The 16,705-nt window shown below is 38.9% G+C and overlaps 1 protein-coding gene across 1 annotated transcript; it reads right to left on the minus strand.

Moving 5' to 3' along the window:
* Positions 1-12,463: 12,463 nt before the first annotated feature.
* On the minus strand, positions 12,464-13,935 carry LOC104800327 (ubiquitin-fold modifier-conjugating enzyme 1). Its single transcript, XM_010523125.2, has 3 exons — positions 13,501-13,935; positions 13,311-13,372; positions 12,464-12,825 (listed from the first exon to the last, which is right to left on the minus strand). The coding sequence occupies exons 1-3, from the start codon at positions 13,831-13,833 to the stop codon at positions 12,696-12,698; spliced, it is 525 nt and encodes a 174-aa protein (XP_010521427.1). The 5' UTR covers positions 13,834-13,935; the 3' UTR covers positions 12,464-12,695.
* Between the last annotated feature and the right edge of the window lie 2,770 nt (positions 13,936-16,705).

The following is a 16,705-nucleotide window of genomic DNA, read 5'->3' on the forward strand; positions in this document are numbered from 1 at the left end:
TAACCCTGACTACGACGGCGATTCGTAGAGGGTTATGACTATTGGTTGAGTTTTAAGGTCATGGTACGATGAGGATCTGTATGTGATGGCATAACGATCCAGGTATGGTAGCGATCCATATGGAGTGGTAACTCCGACTACGACGGCGATCTGTAGAGGTTTATTGCTATTGGTCATGTTTTGGTAACCCCAACTATGGCGGCGATCCGTAGAAGGTTACAACGATATTTTTGGTTTTGTTTTATAAAAAGAGTTTTAAGCTAAATCCGAGGGATACTGAATGGTTTTAAAGTCTGGACTCATCTTAAAGAATTGAATAAAGAAAAGATAAGAGCAACAAGTGAGGAAAAATGAGTTTGTTTGAGTTGAATGTTGATTGTATTGCTTTCTATTTGATTGTTTATGTTGGATATGGAGGCGAGGTTTATAGTGTTGCAACTTCACTGAACTATTCACGTAGCTCACCCCTTCCTTTTTTCCCATAGGTAAAAGGTGATACAGATTGTTTTAGTTGGACTCGATAGTTGCCAGAAACACGAGGTGTAACGACCCAAGACCGCTACCGAATGATAGAGCTTTCCCGATACACCAGCAAGAGAGCTTTTAGCATGTTTTGTCCTCACTCGCACATATCCTAGAAAGTACTTCCCAGGAGGTCACCCATCCTAAACTACTCCAAGGCCAGCATGCTTAACTTTGGAGTTCTCTCGAGATCGCTAACCGAAAAGGTAGATGAATCTTGTTGCTACGAGTAGCTCAATCAATTCCTTTAAGTTATCTTTGACTGTGTAGTCTCATACCTACACAGCCCTCGGATCCCTCTCATTCCGGTGCATTCGATTCATCCCTATACCCCCTACCCAGAAGCTTGTCAGGAGTCGCCCATTGTCCATGCCTCTTGCACCGACGATCACTCCCTGCCCTCCTACGGTATCCTGAACTGTCACAGGCCTACCAGCTTCTGCATGGTTCGTCCTCGAACCACACCGTACTAGGAGAGTACCGGCTCTGATACCATTTGTAACGACCCAAGGCCGTTACAGAATGATAGAGTTGTCCCCACACACCAACACGGGACCTTTTAACATGTTTTGTCCTCACTCACATACATCCCACAAAGTATTTCCCAGGAAGTCACCCATCCTAAGACTACTCCAAGGCCGACATGCTTAACTTTGGAGTTCTCTCGAGATGGCTAACCAAAAAGGTAGATACAACTTGTTGCTATGAGTAGCTCAATCAATTCATTTAAGTTTTCTTTGACTGTGTAGTCCCATACCTACACAGCCCTCGGATCTCTCTCATTCCGGTGCGTCCGATTCATTCCTGTACCCCCTGACGAGCTTCTGGATAGGGGGTACAGGGATGAATCGGATACACCGGAATTAGAGGGATCCGAGGGCTATGTAGGTATGGGACTACACAGTCAAAGATAACTTAAAGGAATTAATTGAGCTACTCATAGCAACAAGATGCATCTACCTTTTCAGTTGTCCATCTCGAGAGAACTCCAAAGTTAAGCGTAATGAACTTGGAGTAGTCTTAGGATGGGTGACCTCCTGGGAAGTACTTTCCGGGATGTGTGCAGTGAGGACAAACACGCTAAAAGGTCCTGTGTTGGCGTGTGGGGATAACTCTATCATTCCGTAGCGACCTCGGGTCGTTACACGAAGAATTTGATTTTTTATTTTTCCGAGTTTAGCAATTTAGACTTATGTTATTTAAGGCTTCTGCTATAGACTTGAGATGACATATCTGGTCTTGAATAAACTGGGTTTTCTTTAGAACTTAAGTGACGATTCAACGGGTCCGAAATATCATAATTTGAGTCGTTACACCGTATATAATATTTTTGTGCTTATATTTTCCAAAACGAAAAATTTCATTTTGAAGAAGTGAATTTACTGCAATGTATAATTTACTTGTACATTTAGCATATTGCTTTAAATTTCAAATATAATACTTCACAATTATAATTCTCAAGGCTATTAATGTCAAAAAACAAGTAAGCGATTGCGTCTCGTGGCACAAAGGTTGGTCTTGGCATATCAAAATGCCTTCCTAAAGGGACGACTAATGGTGGAGAACGTTCTCTTTGCCTTTGAGATCATATGAGAGTACAACCGAAATTCGGCCCACAAAAGCGCTATGATAAAGATTGATATCCGAAAAGCGTTCGACTCATTAGAATGGGGCACAACAATCCAACTCCTCAAAGCTATGAGTTTGCCCCCGAGGTTCGCCCGTTGGATTGACATATGTATCTCTACACCTAAATTCTCTATTTTGGTGAATGGTGATCTTGCAGGTTACTTCAAAGGACGCAAAGGTCTAAGGCAAGGAGACCCACTCTCACCTTATTGGTTCATCATGGCCATGGAGATATTAAGTCGGATGTTGGATCGTTCGATTACAGAAGGAAAAATCCAGTCATACTATAGATACAAAAGCTCGATCATCAGTCATCTCTCTTTTGCAGATGATATCATTATCTTCACCAAAGGGAATATTCAAGCGCTAATGGAAGTGAAAAGGGTACTCCATGACATCAACACCTTATCTGGTCTTCGGATTAATCCAGAGAAATCTGAGTTGTTTCTTGTAGAATGTTCGATTGATGAACAGATCGCCATCTCGATCGCGGTGGGTATTGGAATGGGACATCTCCCGATTCGCTATTTGTGGGTCCCACTGAGCCCCCAAGATTATCCAAGACTGACTACCTACCACTACTTCAAAAAGTCAAGTCTAAGCTCACCAATTAGCAAACTAAATTCCTCTCTTTAATGGAAAAGATCCAGTTGATCACGACATTCATATACGGTCTAGTGAACTATTGGAGCATGAGGTTTTTTCTGCCGAAGTATCTCCTCAAAGAGATTAACAGTTTATGTGCAGTTTCCTATGGCAACACTCAACCAACTCAACTCAGAGTCACCATAGAGCTTGGGATGTGATATGTAAACCGCGAACAGAGGGCGGGCTTGGACTACGAAGATTGGACGAATTCAGTAAGGTGTTTCGACTAAAGTTGGTTTGGTGGTTGTTTAGTAAAGTAGGTTCACTATGGGTAGTTTGGGTGGAATTGAACATCTTCAAGGACAAATCCTACTGGAGAATCAAGGACAGCAAAATGTGAGATGGAATCTGCGTAAGCTAATGTAGATGAGCAACCAGGCCCGAGAGTTCATTGGAGTCATGCTTGGAAATGGGAGAGATACATCATTCTGGTATGACTCTTGGCTAGATATTGGCCCTCTCATTGTGTTTATTAGTGAAAGACCAGGTCTACTGCGGTTGTCAAAGTGTGTCATTGTAGTCGATGTTGTGCGCAACGGCACGTGGTCTCTTCCACCGACGAGAAGCAACAGAATACAAGAGCTATACCTGAAGCTGCTAGAGCTAAATCCACCGACTAATGATGCCGGTCCGGACCTCCCAACCTGGCGACACACAGGAGGCAATCGAAAGACTTTCTTTTCCTCGAGGCAAACATGGGAACAACTGAGTTCGAAGGCTATGGCTTGGCATGGTTCCGAAAAGCTACTCCAAGGCATGCGTTCTTAATATGGCAGGTTCTCCAAGAACGTCTCCCCACTACCGACCGGCTCGAGACGTGGGGAATCCAAGCTCCGAATCGTTGCATTCTATATTGCGCCGATTTGGAATCACATCCCCACTTGTTCTTTAGTTGCAGATTTAGTCGCTCGATTTGGTTGCACTTTGGATGACTAATGGAAGACCCCCCTCTGACACATATCCGATACTTTCTAGATTGGACCAACCAATCTACGAACCGTGACGAGGCTACGATCATTTGAGAATCAAAGATTGTATTGTTGTGTACAACACAATCTAGACACAAGAACCTAAAGAGAATACTGGAGAATTGATCTCCATGGTTTACTGTTCCTTACGTAGAGCATTACAGAGGGTTTTTATCAAGTTCTACATATGAATATAGAAGGAAACTAAATCAAAACTAAATGGAAATACGATGCTAAAAGATAGGGGTGGGCGTTTTAACCCGTAACCCGGGGGTTTGGAGGTACCCGGCTTAACAAGTACCCGAATATTAACGATGATGAGATCGAGTATTAATAAGACTAAATTTTCGACCCCCGAGTCCGAGTAGGGGTTCAATTATTTTACAAAGGGTACCCGGGGGTACCCGGTATATTTGTTAAAAATCTAAAATATACTTTATATTTATAATATTTTTGTCTAAATTATTCTTATTATTTATTAAAATACTTTTATTTTAGTTAAATTTTTTTATGTTCTAAACCTTTCTATACAAAAATTTCATCATTCCAAATCTCATTCTATGTAACCGAATCAACCATTCATCTTTCTCTCAAAATTTTAGTCATCTCTCTTCATCATGAATTTTTCTCTTTATACTTTGACCTCTCTCATTTGTATTTTCTATATCTATCATTTTATATTTCAAAATTTTATAAATCGTATGGGTCCGGGTACCCGCGAGTACAAGACCGAGAATCTCATTAAACCCGATCTACAAGTACCCGGATTTTATGAAGCCAAGACTGAGATAATATTTTTGTAAAACCCGTGGTAATGGAGACGAGACAGGGTTTTCTAAAAATTGGGGGTACCCGACCCGTGCCCACCCCTACTAAAAGACACAGGATAAGGGAACATAATATCTTCAGTCAATATTGATTCCAATATCACTCCAAGGATTGTGCCACTCGTCCATCATGCCGTATTAGTATTCCTGTGAATTTGCTTGCGTCACAGTCACCATCCGAGCCAGTTCGTGATGTTCTAGAGCGTCTTGTTCGTTGATGTGAGCTTTTGGTTTAACAACCGATACCTTACTGTCTACCAGACAAGACTCAAAGTCGACCGCACCATGAGGAACAAACTAATCTCTCCATAATCCGGGCGCGACAGAAAATAAATTATTACAACAGTGGTATCGCATTATTTCATGTATGACCCCTTTAATATTTTTTTTATTTTACTCACGAAATAGGGCTATCTGAGTCGAATTAAAAAAATTTTGTCTCCTAATAAATTAGGTCACAATGATCTAGATTCAAAACGAACTGGTTCGAACCCATGTCGAGCGAGTTTTACATAATGCAAGATATTTAATATCTATTTTACTTAAAAAAAGAATAAAATTTTAGGATACAACATGACAAACCTGCACCTGATTACTTCATAATAAGCATAATTAATCTTGTCAATTTTATATTTTGAAAAGATTACAAAAAACTAGTCTTTGTGTATGTCTACATTTTAGTATCTACTTTTTAAATCTTCATCTTAATATCCGAAAGTATGTATGCTATATTTAAATATCCTTAATTTTAAATTATTAAAACTAAGATATTCTGAACTATTAGAATTGATAATCATTTACCTAAATTTGCTAGTTTATATTAATATGGTCATAAAAATACTGAAATATTGAAAGTTCTAGCAATAAATTATTCTCTAAAAGTTTTAATATTAAAATGAAAAATTTAAGATTTTTTTATTTTCCTGTAATTTATTTTGGATTAAAATTTCAAGAAGAAAGAAAATAATTCCAAGTATTTAACAAAAGTTAAAAGAAAATAATTCCTAATGAGTATGAACAAGAATCAAAGTCAACAAATTTTTCCCTGACAGCGACGAAAATAGAGTATCTATACAACGTTAATCATTTAGTCAATATTATAGTTTTTAATGATTAATTTACAATAACTAATACCGTTGACGAAAAACTTTCAATAATTAAATTCCCTATCAAACTCATAAAATAATCTAAAATTTAAATTTGTCATATATTATTATTGCTAAGCTAATATTCATTACAAAAATTTTGCAATTTATTTAATATATATACATACATACACACAAAAAGGTTCTTCAACAACCAACAACAATTGCAACGCATTTAATCAAACTACTCATCTGAGTTTATAATGAAGCCTTTTGTCCAAAACTAATTTATTTATTTTTAAACTTTTAGTATGAAAGGATCTTCTTTTTTTTTTGTTTTTTTTTATGAAATGTGCTTAATATTACTCTTCAAAAAAGTTATTTACATGTCTTTGAAGGCCGTACATATATAAAATCCAAAAGGCAAAATGATTCCCATGTTGAATCGGGCATAGTAAAAAAGAAGACTTCTTTTAACGGTTGAGCGTCAAGTAATACCAATTTTCAAAATTTTTTTTTTGTTAAATAGTATGATAGGATCTTTATCCATTTGTATATATAAATAATTATGTTGGGTGTGTTATTTTTATATGTATCATATTCATGCATGGTTAACTTTCAATTTCATACCAAGACTTTCGAGTTTAATAACTTTCAGAACATACAACCAAATCATGCATGCTATACACCATTAGAAAAATAATTTCGATATCTACGAAACGATATCAAGAACATGCAATTCCGATAACAGTATAGAAAGTTATGATCAAACCAATATCATTAAATCTATATGATTTTTTAAAGGGATAATCCCAAAAAAACACTGTACTTTTCAATTTTGACAAAACAAACACTGAACTTTTTTTTATCAAATAAACACCAAACTTTTTTAATGAAACAAAAAAATATCAGAACTCTTTATCGATTAACAAATTAGACAAAATGTGCTGATGTGTCATTCAAAAGTGCAAACGTGGCGTATGAGAGATTTTTTAGCTTCGCCACATCGGATTACACATCAGAATAAATTGACACGTGTACAAAATTGGTTAAATGATTTGGTATGAAATAAACCGGTGCAATGAACCGATTAAATGAAAGAAACCCTAAATTGGATCATTTATACCCAAAACCCCGGAACGAAGAACTTCAGCTTTGGTGAAAAGAGCTTCATAGATCAAGTTGAGCTCCACCTCCAGTATCTTCAATGTATCTTCTTCCTGGAGAGAGTCAAAGAACTTCATGCTCTCGTCCCGACCCTTGAAGATGTTGAAGTACTTGTAAGCGTACTGAACGACCTCAGATCAGTCAACTTCTTTCTCTAGCCTTTTCCGTCGGATTTCAGGCCTTTCTCAGGCTCCTCCATCATAATAATTTGGGTGGGCATGTTCATATCCTTCTTGGTCTGGTATTCCTCCATGAGCTTGGCATAGTTCGGACCAGGATCTGGCTTCCCTAGCATCGAATCCTTAAACCTGTCGGTACTGGCCAAGTACAGGGCTCTGGTCCTCTCGAAATACTTGATCACTCTGTTCAGCAGCATGAGAATGAGCGGTGTCTGAAGCCTGTTGGGTATTGACTGCAAGAACACGTAGACACTGGCAATGGCTTGGCAGAGGAGACCGAACAAGTGCCTGAGCCAGAGCTCGTTGTCTTCCAAGGCCAGGGTGGTGATGGTGTCGGGACCGCCGAGGTGCAAGAGAAGGAACGGTGCCCAGAACACAAGAAGCTCGGCGTTTTTCGGCGGATCGCCTGGCTTCGGATCGTTCCCTTGGCTGTCGGAGATCTGTCCGACCGCGTAATTCGCCGACGAGTCGGCGATAAGATGAGACGACCAAATGATGAAGACGAGGAACTTCTTGGCGGTCCGATTCCGATGCGAGGCGAAGAAGATGAGGATCGTTTGGAGGGTGAGACTGAACATGACGATGACCCTCAGGTTCCATGTGTCCCACAGGTCTGAGATATATGCTTCAAAAGTTTGAGTATTTTGAATGCTTACTCATTCACTGTCTGAGCAATCCTCATAGATGGACTCCCTGCAGAGTACAAGCTCCTCTCGGACAGTCCTCCACGTTTCCAGGTATTTTCTCTTCCCTTTCCTTTTTGTTCTGACTTTTACAAAGTATTTTGATTGATCATTTTTTTTTAAAATTAAAATCTTCTGAATATAAGGAAGAACAATAGTGTCTGGTGGCTCTGATAAGCAAATAACACACTCTTTTTCGGTTCGATTTTGGGTATAAATGAGTCAATTTAGAATTTCTTTCATTTAATCGGTTCATTGCACCGATTTATTCCATACCAAATCATTTAACCAATTTTGTACACGTGTCAATTAATTCTGATGTGTAATCCGACGTGGCGAAGCTAAAAAACCTCACATACGCCACGTTTGCACTTTTGAATGACACATCAGCACATTTTGTCTAATTTGTTAATCGACAAAGAGTTCATGTATTTTTTTGTTTCATTAAAAAAGTTTGGTGTTTATTTGACCAAAAAAAAGGTTCAGTGTTTGTTTTGTCAAAATTGAAAAGTCCAGTGTTTTTTTTGGGATTATCCCTTTTTTAAAACTGGAAAACCAAATCCGAACCCACGGCGAACGGTGTCTCCTTAAAGAAATTATTCCCCGCGCGGTACCTACGGTTAATGGAATATATCCTTCCAGGATAGGACGGACGTACCTCACCGGAACAGTGGTACTTCAAACTCCGGCGCCTTGCCGAATTCAAAGCTCGGCTTGAATCACAAAGAGAAAAAGATGTTTCTTTTGTATAAAGCTTTGTTTTGTGTTTTGCTTGATCTTGTTATGTCTAAAACATGAAAACAATCCTCCTATTTATAGGATTGAAAAACTTGTAACATTTTAAAAAAGCCATAAATTTATGTAAGTTTTGTAAATAAATTGGAGAGTAACTTATACAAAAAATAAATGGAAAAAAACCTCCATTCATTTAATTTATAAAAACTCCAACAATCCCCCATATGAATGGAGAATTTTAGAAAACTCTTTAAAACCATGCAATCTTTGTGATTCAACTATGAAGAATTAATCGCATCTGGATAAGTAGGTTTCCCTTTGAACTTTTCATAGTGGATTTAAATCGGATATACTCACCAATCGGTAGATGCGATATCTTTGAATCGTCGGTTTTTTATGTATACCAAGACAATCTAAACCACACAATTAATTCTTAACCGTCTTTGGTTCTCACTGTTGTGTTCGTTTCAGCCATGAACACCTGCCTGGTTTCATGAAAGCGTAGAGAACTGGCCAACCATTATTCTCCTTGAAGCGGCCCACACTTCACTTTCACATAGGTGGTTTCCTAAGCGTGTCATCTCTGAAGATACACTATTTGATCATGTCAAATTTAGGAACCATTAAAAATTTCTTAGCTTTTAAGTCTTCTAACTTAAAGCCGTATAATTTACCCTTTTCCATAGAACATTGTCTCATCATGAGAATGAGTTGGGTTATATTTGACAATGTTGAACTGTTAGTTACGACTTTGTATTCTCTTTGAACCTAGTTCTTGGGATCTCTAGTCTACTAGGTAGAGTTACCACCGTACTAGCTTGTCCTTGGCCATAAACTCATTCCCTTGGACGATTTTTCAAATAAATCTCTACAAAGACCTTTTGTAAGTGGATCAGCTACATTATCCTTTGACTTCACGTAGTCAACAGTGATAATACCACTTGAGATTAGTTGTCTAACGGTATTATGTCTACGTCTAATGTGACGAGACTTTCCGTTGTACATCACACTTCCTGCCCTTCCTATTGCAGCGATATTATCGCAGTGTATGCATATAGGTGTCAATGGTTTGTGCCAATACGGAATATCTTCCAAGAAATTCCTAAGCCATTCAGCTTCTTCACCAGCTTTATCCAAAGCTATGAATTCACTTTCCATGGTAGAGCGAGCGATACATGTCTGTTTTGATTATTTCCACGACACAGCACCTCCTCCAATCGTGAAGACATATCCACTCGTGGACTTTATTTCACTTGACCCAATAATCCAATTTGCATCACAATATTCTTCAAGCACAGCTGGATATTTGGAGTAATGTAATACGTAATTTTGAGTATGTTTTAAATACCCCAAAACACGTTACATTGCCATCCAATGACTAGGATCTGGATTACTTGTATACCGACTGAGTTTACTTATTGCACAAGCAATATCTGGTCGAGTACAGTTTGCGATATACATCAAGCTTCCTAGAACTCTTGCATAGTCCAATTGAGACTCACTGTGACCTTTGTTCTTTGCAAGAGCAAGGTTCACATCAATTGGAGTTCTTGCGACTTTGAAGTCCAAGTATTTAAACTTCTCAAGTACTTTCTCAATGTAATGAGATTGAGATAACGCAAGACCTTCAGGAGTTTGAATGATTTTAATTCCAAGAATTAAATCAGCAACTCCTAAATCTTTCATGTCAAATCTTGTGGATAGCATGCGCTTTGTATCGTTTATAGTTGAAATGTCATTACCCATTATCAACATATCATCCACATATAGACATACAATGACAATTCGATTAGAAGTGTTCTTAATGTAGATACATTTATCACTCTCATTAATCTTGAACCCGTTTGTCAACATTATATTGTCAAACTTAGCATGCCATTGCTTTGGTGCTTGTTTAAGTCCATACAAAGACTTCACAAGTCGACACACCTTACCTTCTTTTCCCAGAACTACAAACCCTTCAGGTTGTTCCATATAGATTTCTTCCTCTAAATCTCCATTTAGGAAGGCAGTTTTAACGTCCATTTGATGGATTTGCAATTCATAGACGGCAGCCAAAGCAATTAACACCCGAATGGATGTAATTCTCGAGACTGGCGAATATGTATCAAAATAGTCAAGACTTTCTCGTTGTCGAAAACCTTTCACAACTAGTCTTGCCTTGTACTCGTCAATAGTACCATCATCTTTCAATTTTCTTTTGAAAATCCATTTGGAACCTAACGGTTTGTTCCCTGGAGGAAGATCAACCAACTCGCACGTATGGTTGCTTAGTATGGATTCAATTTCACTATTGACAGCCTCTTTCCAGTATTGAACTTCAGAAGAAGTCACAGCTTCCTTATATGTTTAAGGCTCATTTTCCAACATAAATGTTAGAAAGTTTGGACCAAATGATGTAGCAGTCCTTTGACGCGTACTACGTCTAGGTTCTATCTCATTTTGTGCATCCTCTGTATTCACTTCCCGATTTCGCTTGGTTCCTTTATTAATTGATTCACATTCTCTTTTGTACGGGAAGATCGCTTCAAAAAATTCAGCATTATCTGATTCAATCACCGTATTCCTTTGAATATCGGAGATTTCAGATTTGTAAACCAAAAATTACAAAGTTCACGCTTTTATATGATTTTTTTTAAAGTTCGTGATTTTTTGGGCTATTATCCCCAAGTTATATGAGTTCAATCACTTGCCCGTACCATAACAAAATCAAATATATTTCTACAATTATATTTTGGATATGCTATGTGATGATGGTATCATGGTAACATGTGTTTTCCGTTGTTAGGCATTCTGGTTCAGATTTTGATGAGTTTGGCTTTAGACTATCACTAACATCCAAATTTCGTCAACAGAGAAATTATGAACATATTCAAACCCAAAACCGATTTAAACCGAACTGAACCCGAACTTGAAATAATTTGGATTTTGGTACGAATCGAAACAGACGAAAACGGATCAAATATGAACTATCCAAGCAATACTGGAAACCAATCCCAAACTGGTCGCAATAAAGTTCGTATTTTTACCACTTGATGTTAAATTTAGCTTTTGAAATTTACATTTAAAAAAAAACCCACATTGAAGAATATAAAGAAAAATATAGAAAAGAACATAGATAAAAGAAAAAGGGAAAAGATAATGGAAGCAAATACATACTTTTTCCACGTGATAAATCAGTTTAGTGATTGGAAACCTCGACTTTCAGTGTAAAAAAAAAATCTCGACTTTCAGGTTTGGGTTCGGGGTCGCCGCGTCGACGGGGAAAACCCATACCAATAAGCATCGACCGCGGAGCTCAACTAGGGTTAAGATTCGCTCTTGCCTTCCAACGTTTCGTCTCCAACCTCAACGCTCGCTCCTCGGATACATCTCTTTCACCTATCTATTTCCTCGTCTCGCCCTCATCTACCTCTTGGTTCGCCTCTCTTTAGCATCGTGGCCTTACGCCCTCGCTCTTGTCAGTCCATTAAACCGTGGGTGCCCGAGCATGTGGAGCATCCAGCACATATTTGGACAACTCATACCCAACGTTATGCTCCGAAGGAGCCCGAAAAGCTCGGGTTCCACCCTACCCAAGAAACCAAACTGACATGTAGTATCACAGTTCAGACAAATCAGAGACTATTAAGTCATTGAGGATATCGACATCAATAACCACATCAATAACTACCGGACATGCAAGTTAATATGTCAAAGCCGAACAAAGTCTTCGATCTTCAAATCACCACAACGCTTGGAGATGTTCCCCCCCAATCAGATGTTCTCGGTCTAAAAAATGCTCGTTTCGAAAACATCGTGGTTCATGCCAGGAAAGTAGTAGCCTTACCGAAGAGGATGGCCTTTTCGGGAAGGATTTCGAGGTTACCATGGCTTACAAGGCCGCCAAAGATTACTGTTTGGCGGAGATGATACCCGAGGACAGTTTATCGATCAGAGATATCGAAAAAGCTTACCAGATTCCATGGAAACTTCAAAATAGATGACCCACACAAGAAATCTCACAGCCACATTTGCAGGAGAGGTAAAGATATATGCTTTGAACATGCAATGCAGCTACAGAAACAGAAGTTCATGTTTTGGCATAAGAAATTTCTATTACCGTACCCACTTATTGCTGACAGTATATCTTATATTTATTTGTAAAGTTGGATGAGCCCATCTCAAGAAACATCCAGTGAAATGCATAATTTACCTTTCAACAGTTTTAACTGAAAAACATGTATGAGGTGCAAGGAAAATCTCAAATAGACTAAGACTCGACGGATGACGTGGCATCATCTTTGTGCTTAATCATACCAGATTCGACGAGAATTGGAATCTCAGCGGCAAGCCATGGTGCGAGTCCCAAACAAAGAGCGTGTGCTATTCCAAATCGAGGACTGCAAAAGAGGATTTACTTATCAGAACCGAGAATACAAACAACTGCTAATACTTGGGAAGAAAATGCATGTAAGAGTGATGGATCAAACGTTGTCACTCGAACCTCTGCCTTAAACAACTTAATCCCGATTTGTTCTTTGTACAACCACCTTAGTACCCAAGTTTACACTCAGTAATTTCAGTTTGTAGATCATGAAATTCCACAGAAAATGTGGCACAGAGTTTCATATTCTCATCATTTACCTGAATAACCACAGATTCCTCACAATTCACATTTCATCTTAACCGAATCAACCATGGTTCTTAAATGTTACATTGGTTCCCCCTTACAGTAACACTGCCATAACAGATTACAGCTGACACAGAGCAAATTCACCAGCAAAACCATCTGACAATTCGACGAATCTGATCCATGAATGCTAATTGCTTCTATTCAATGGGAATGCAACAGATATATCATAAGGAAGAAGACATTGAGAATTACCAGTTTTTGGCCCACAGAGGCTTGAAATGCACAGTCAAGCAAATCTTCCCGCCTCTATACATCTACATGCAAACAAAAAACACAAACCAATTAGCCAAAAACTAATTCACCAACAAAACCAAATCACAAAATCATAATCTCTTCCGAAAAAAAAAAGGAAGCACAAACCGATCGAAGAACCCAATCTTACCTTCTGGGTCTTGCCGTCAATCTCCGGCAATTCAAGCTCCGGAGCAGTCGCCGGATAAGTCACCGGAATATCGAACTGGAGATCGAATTCGTACTTGAGGAGGTTGTGGACGTACCAACACTTGCCCGTCCAACGAGTCCCCTCTGGATTCGCGGCGGAGATGCGGAACCAGTCGTTGTCGTTGGACTTGTTCATCTGCGTGTACGCGATCAGAGATTTGTACTCCTCCTTCAGCCTCTGCGTCCATGCCTGTCCATCTCTAGGACCCGCCTTCGTCGTCAGGAGCGGGATCTGCGTCAGCGTCGACTTCGTGCTCGGATCCCATCCCTCCATCTTCGCCGCGAAATGTTGCACCTTTCCCCCCTCCCGATCTGAATTACCAGAAACCCTAGGAGCTGATTGATCAGAATCCGGACCCGATGTTGACGGTAAAAATTTTAAATTTGCCAGTGTTAGATTAAATATTGACCAATGTTGACGGTAAACTCCGTTACTTGACATCTTACACGTTATTTTAGTGCCACATAAGCAGTCGAAATTTAACACGTGACTTATCACGTGGTACAAGATCGCAGCTTATCTTTACCCCGTTTTTGATCCGTAAATTTTCGGGTCGGGTTAGACAAACATGCCTTAATTTCTTAAGCCCAAACCCATAAATTTTACCGGCAGATTCGTACGATCAAATCTGGAGTTTTTTTAGACACCCTGTTTTTTCTGAGAGTATTTGTCGGAACGAAGAAAAAATTAATTGGTCGAGCTCTTGAGTTAATTGTAAACCTAGATTTGACGAAACGAAGAAGAGAATTAAACGTGTAACTTTTTCTTTCATTTTTTACAGTCTAAATCTTTTACGATGACCAAAAGTAACTTTAAAGGATATTTGGGTAGTATTGGGGAAAAAAAAAGTTCAACCTATATACATTGTTTTGGCACATTTTGTCACGACCCTCTTGTTTTTATTGGCATATAACAAATGGTTATTGATATTAATTTTAAAAAATTTTACAGGACCGCTTTGATTCAGATTCGCACATGCATCTTTAGTATATATACACATTGCAAGTTTTTTGTACAATACTAGGAGCATAATAATAACCTTAATACTTGAGAACGTGCAGTGATCCTTCAAGACCTGCCTTGCGAGGTCGAACGCCCCGCTGTTCTTGTAGATCAGATGCAGATTGTGTGCCGCTTCTCTGCGGAGGTCGCAGTTGACAAGCTTACGCTCTTCGGCGACATTCGGATCCTCGTTCGGGAGTTTTGGTGTTGGGTATTCCTTCTCGTGGATTTCGAGCACCTTCTCGTAGTACGGCGCTGCCAGAGTTACTAACCCTACGTGGTGATACGCACGAGCTATGTTATACAACGCCTCCTGCATAAAATGCATTTCGTTATGCATAAACCGAACCAATCGAAACCGAATTCGATACAAAAATTTAACGGTTATGATTTTTGTAAATGCTAAAAAACAAATCTTTGAAAAATGAGTATTTTTATCACTAACAAATGAGACCAAACGGATCTAATATAGAAACCATATCGATATAGATTTCTATTTTCTTATACCGAAAAGTTCAGACCCGAATCGAAAACCGAAAATTTCTGTGGAACATGAGCATTTTTGTCAGAGAAAACTAAACCTGAACCGAAAACGAACAGAATCTAATATAAGAACCAAAAAAATATAGGCTTTTGAAAACCGAGCCGATAACCGAGATGTGCCCACAGCTAACGAAAACACCATGAATTTCACAAGTGAGATCTAAAGACTACCTGACTGCTGTTGCAAATCCTGAGATTATTGTAGAGAAATGCGAACCCTTGAGCGAGGCACTGATACTTGTTCTGGAGTCTAAACCCAAGCGCTAAATTGATCAAGGAAGTCCCTGAAAGACAGTGGAAAAGAGAGGATGATGAACTTTTCTGCATGTTTTCTGGTAATGAATAACGAGAAAAGAAAAGAAATAAACTTACCGACACATAGGTTAATCAAAGGGTTCTCGGGCAACAATTTATATGCTTCGAGGTATTCTCTGGCGGCATCTTGATGTCGGCTGGTAACAATAAAGTGGTGACCCGCAATGAGAATTGGCGGCACACAGTCTCTGTGCTTGGATCGCAAGTGATGCATGAACTTAGCTTCCGTGGAAATTCGTTTACCGAGTCTGTGGATTTCCAACCGTAATGAGATATTTGTCAGTCTTTTCACGCCACCCACAAAAACCCGTTTCATAACTTTTAATCTCAAGATTTTCCGAGTAAATCTGCCTTGTATTACCTTGAAATCACTCTGAAGTAGCAGTTCCAAGCATCCAAACGATGTGGATGCTGCTGAATAACAGATCTCACACAGTCAAACCACTTCTTTGGGTCCAAAGTGTCGCATGATATTTCTGTTAACCCCAAAAAAAAAAACCCTAATCTTTCAGTATGCAAAAGCAAAAGCCTCTACACGACAATTATCAGTGTATAGTGAGCAAATTAAAGAACTATAAAGGCTTTGCATGGGGAACATAGAACTACACGATGATAAATATCCAGATCTTCAGAAGATATAAACTGAGGGTTTGAGTTAAGAAGTTACGAGCTCCAAGCGACTGAAGCTCCTTCTTCTTGTCAACCGGCAGCATTTTTGCATCCAATCTCCGAGCCAAATTAACTATCTCAAGAGCTTTCCAGTACTTCTGCAACAATGTCAATGCCTTGCACAACTGCAACATACAACTTAGGGTTTCATAACCAAACATAAACAACATGATTCTGCCCTTTGAACAAGGAAATTTGAAAGCAAGAAAAGCTTACTGGACAAGCAATTCTACACATTCGATAAAATAATACAGAAGGGCCTGAGAAATTACATCCACGAGGAGGTGGTGATATTCATCATCCCTTATAGCTTCTTCCTGGAAACAAAAGTATCCATCATAACTCGGTCAATATAAGAGACCACAAGAAATTTAGAGGAATACAGAAACAGAGAAAACAAGAGGTAAGCGAAGCAAAGGAACGGAGTAACAATAGGCAGAGAAGAATAATCTACGATGAATATTACTTACTTCTTACCCTCACTGCCAGGCACGACTAACCCAATGTAAAAACAAAACCTTAACCTGGTGTAAGATCTACGTATGCGTGGTAGTGGTAGACTGACAAAACTAGTAAACTTGAACAGTGTACATCAATGATTACCTCAGATTCACCA

This window comes from Tarenaya hassleriana, unplaced genomic scaffold (assembly GCF_000463585.1).
Source record: "Tarenaya hassleriana unplaced genomic scaffold, ASM46358v1 Cleome67, whole genome shotgun sequence".
Taxonomy (NCBI): domain Eukaryota; kingdom Viridiplantae; phylum Streptophyta; class Magnoliopsida; order Brassicales; family Cleomaceae; genus Tarenaya; species Tarenaya hassleriana.

Excerpts from the sequence above, each read along its gene's own strand:
- LOC104800327 (XM_010523125.2), bottom strand. The coding sequence starts at position 13,833 with ATGGAGGGATGGGATCCGAGCACGAAGTCGACGCTGACGCAGATCCCG. Across the intron at positions 13,373-13,500 it reads TTGACGGCAAGACCCAGAAG|ATGTATAGAGGCGGGAAGAT; the intron begins GTAAGATTGGGT and ends GTTTGCATGTAG. Across the intron at positions 12,826-13,310 it reads CCTCTGTGGGCCAAAAACTG|TCCTCGATTTGGAATAGCAC; the intron begins GTAATTCTCAAT and ends CCTCTTTTGCAG.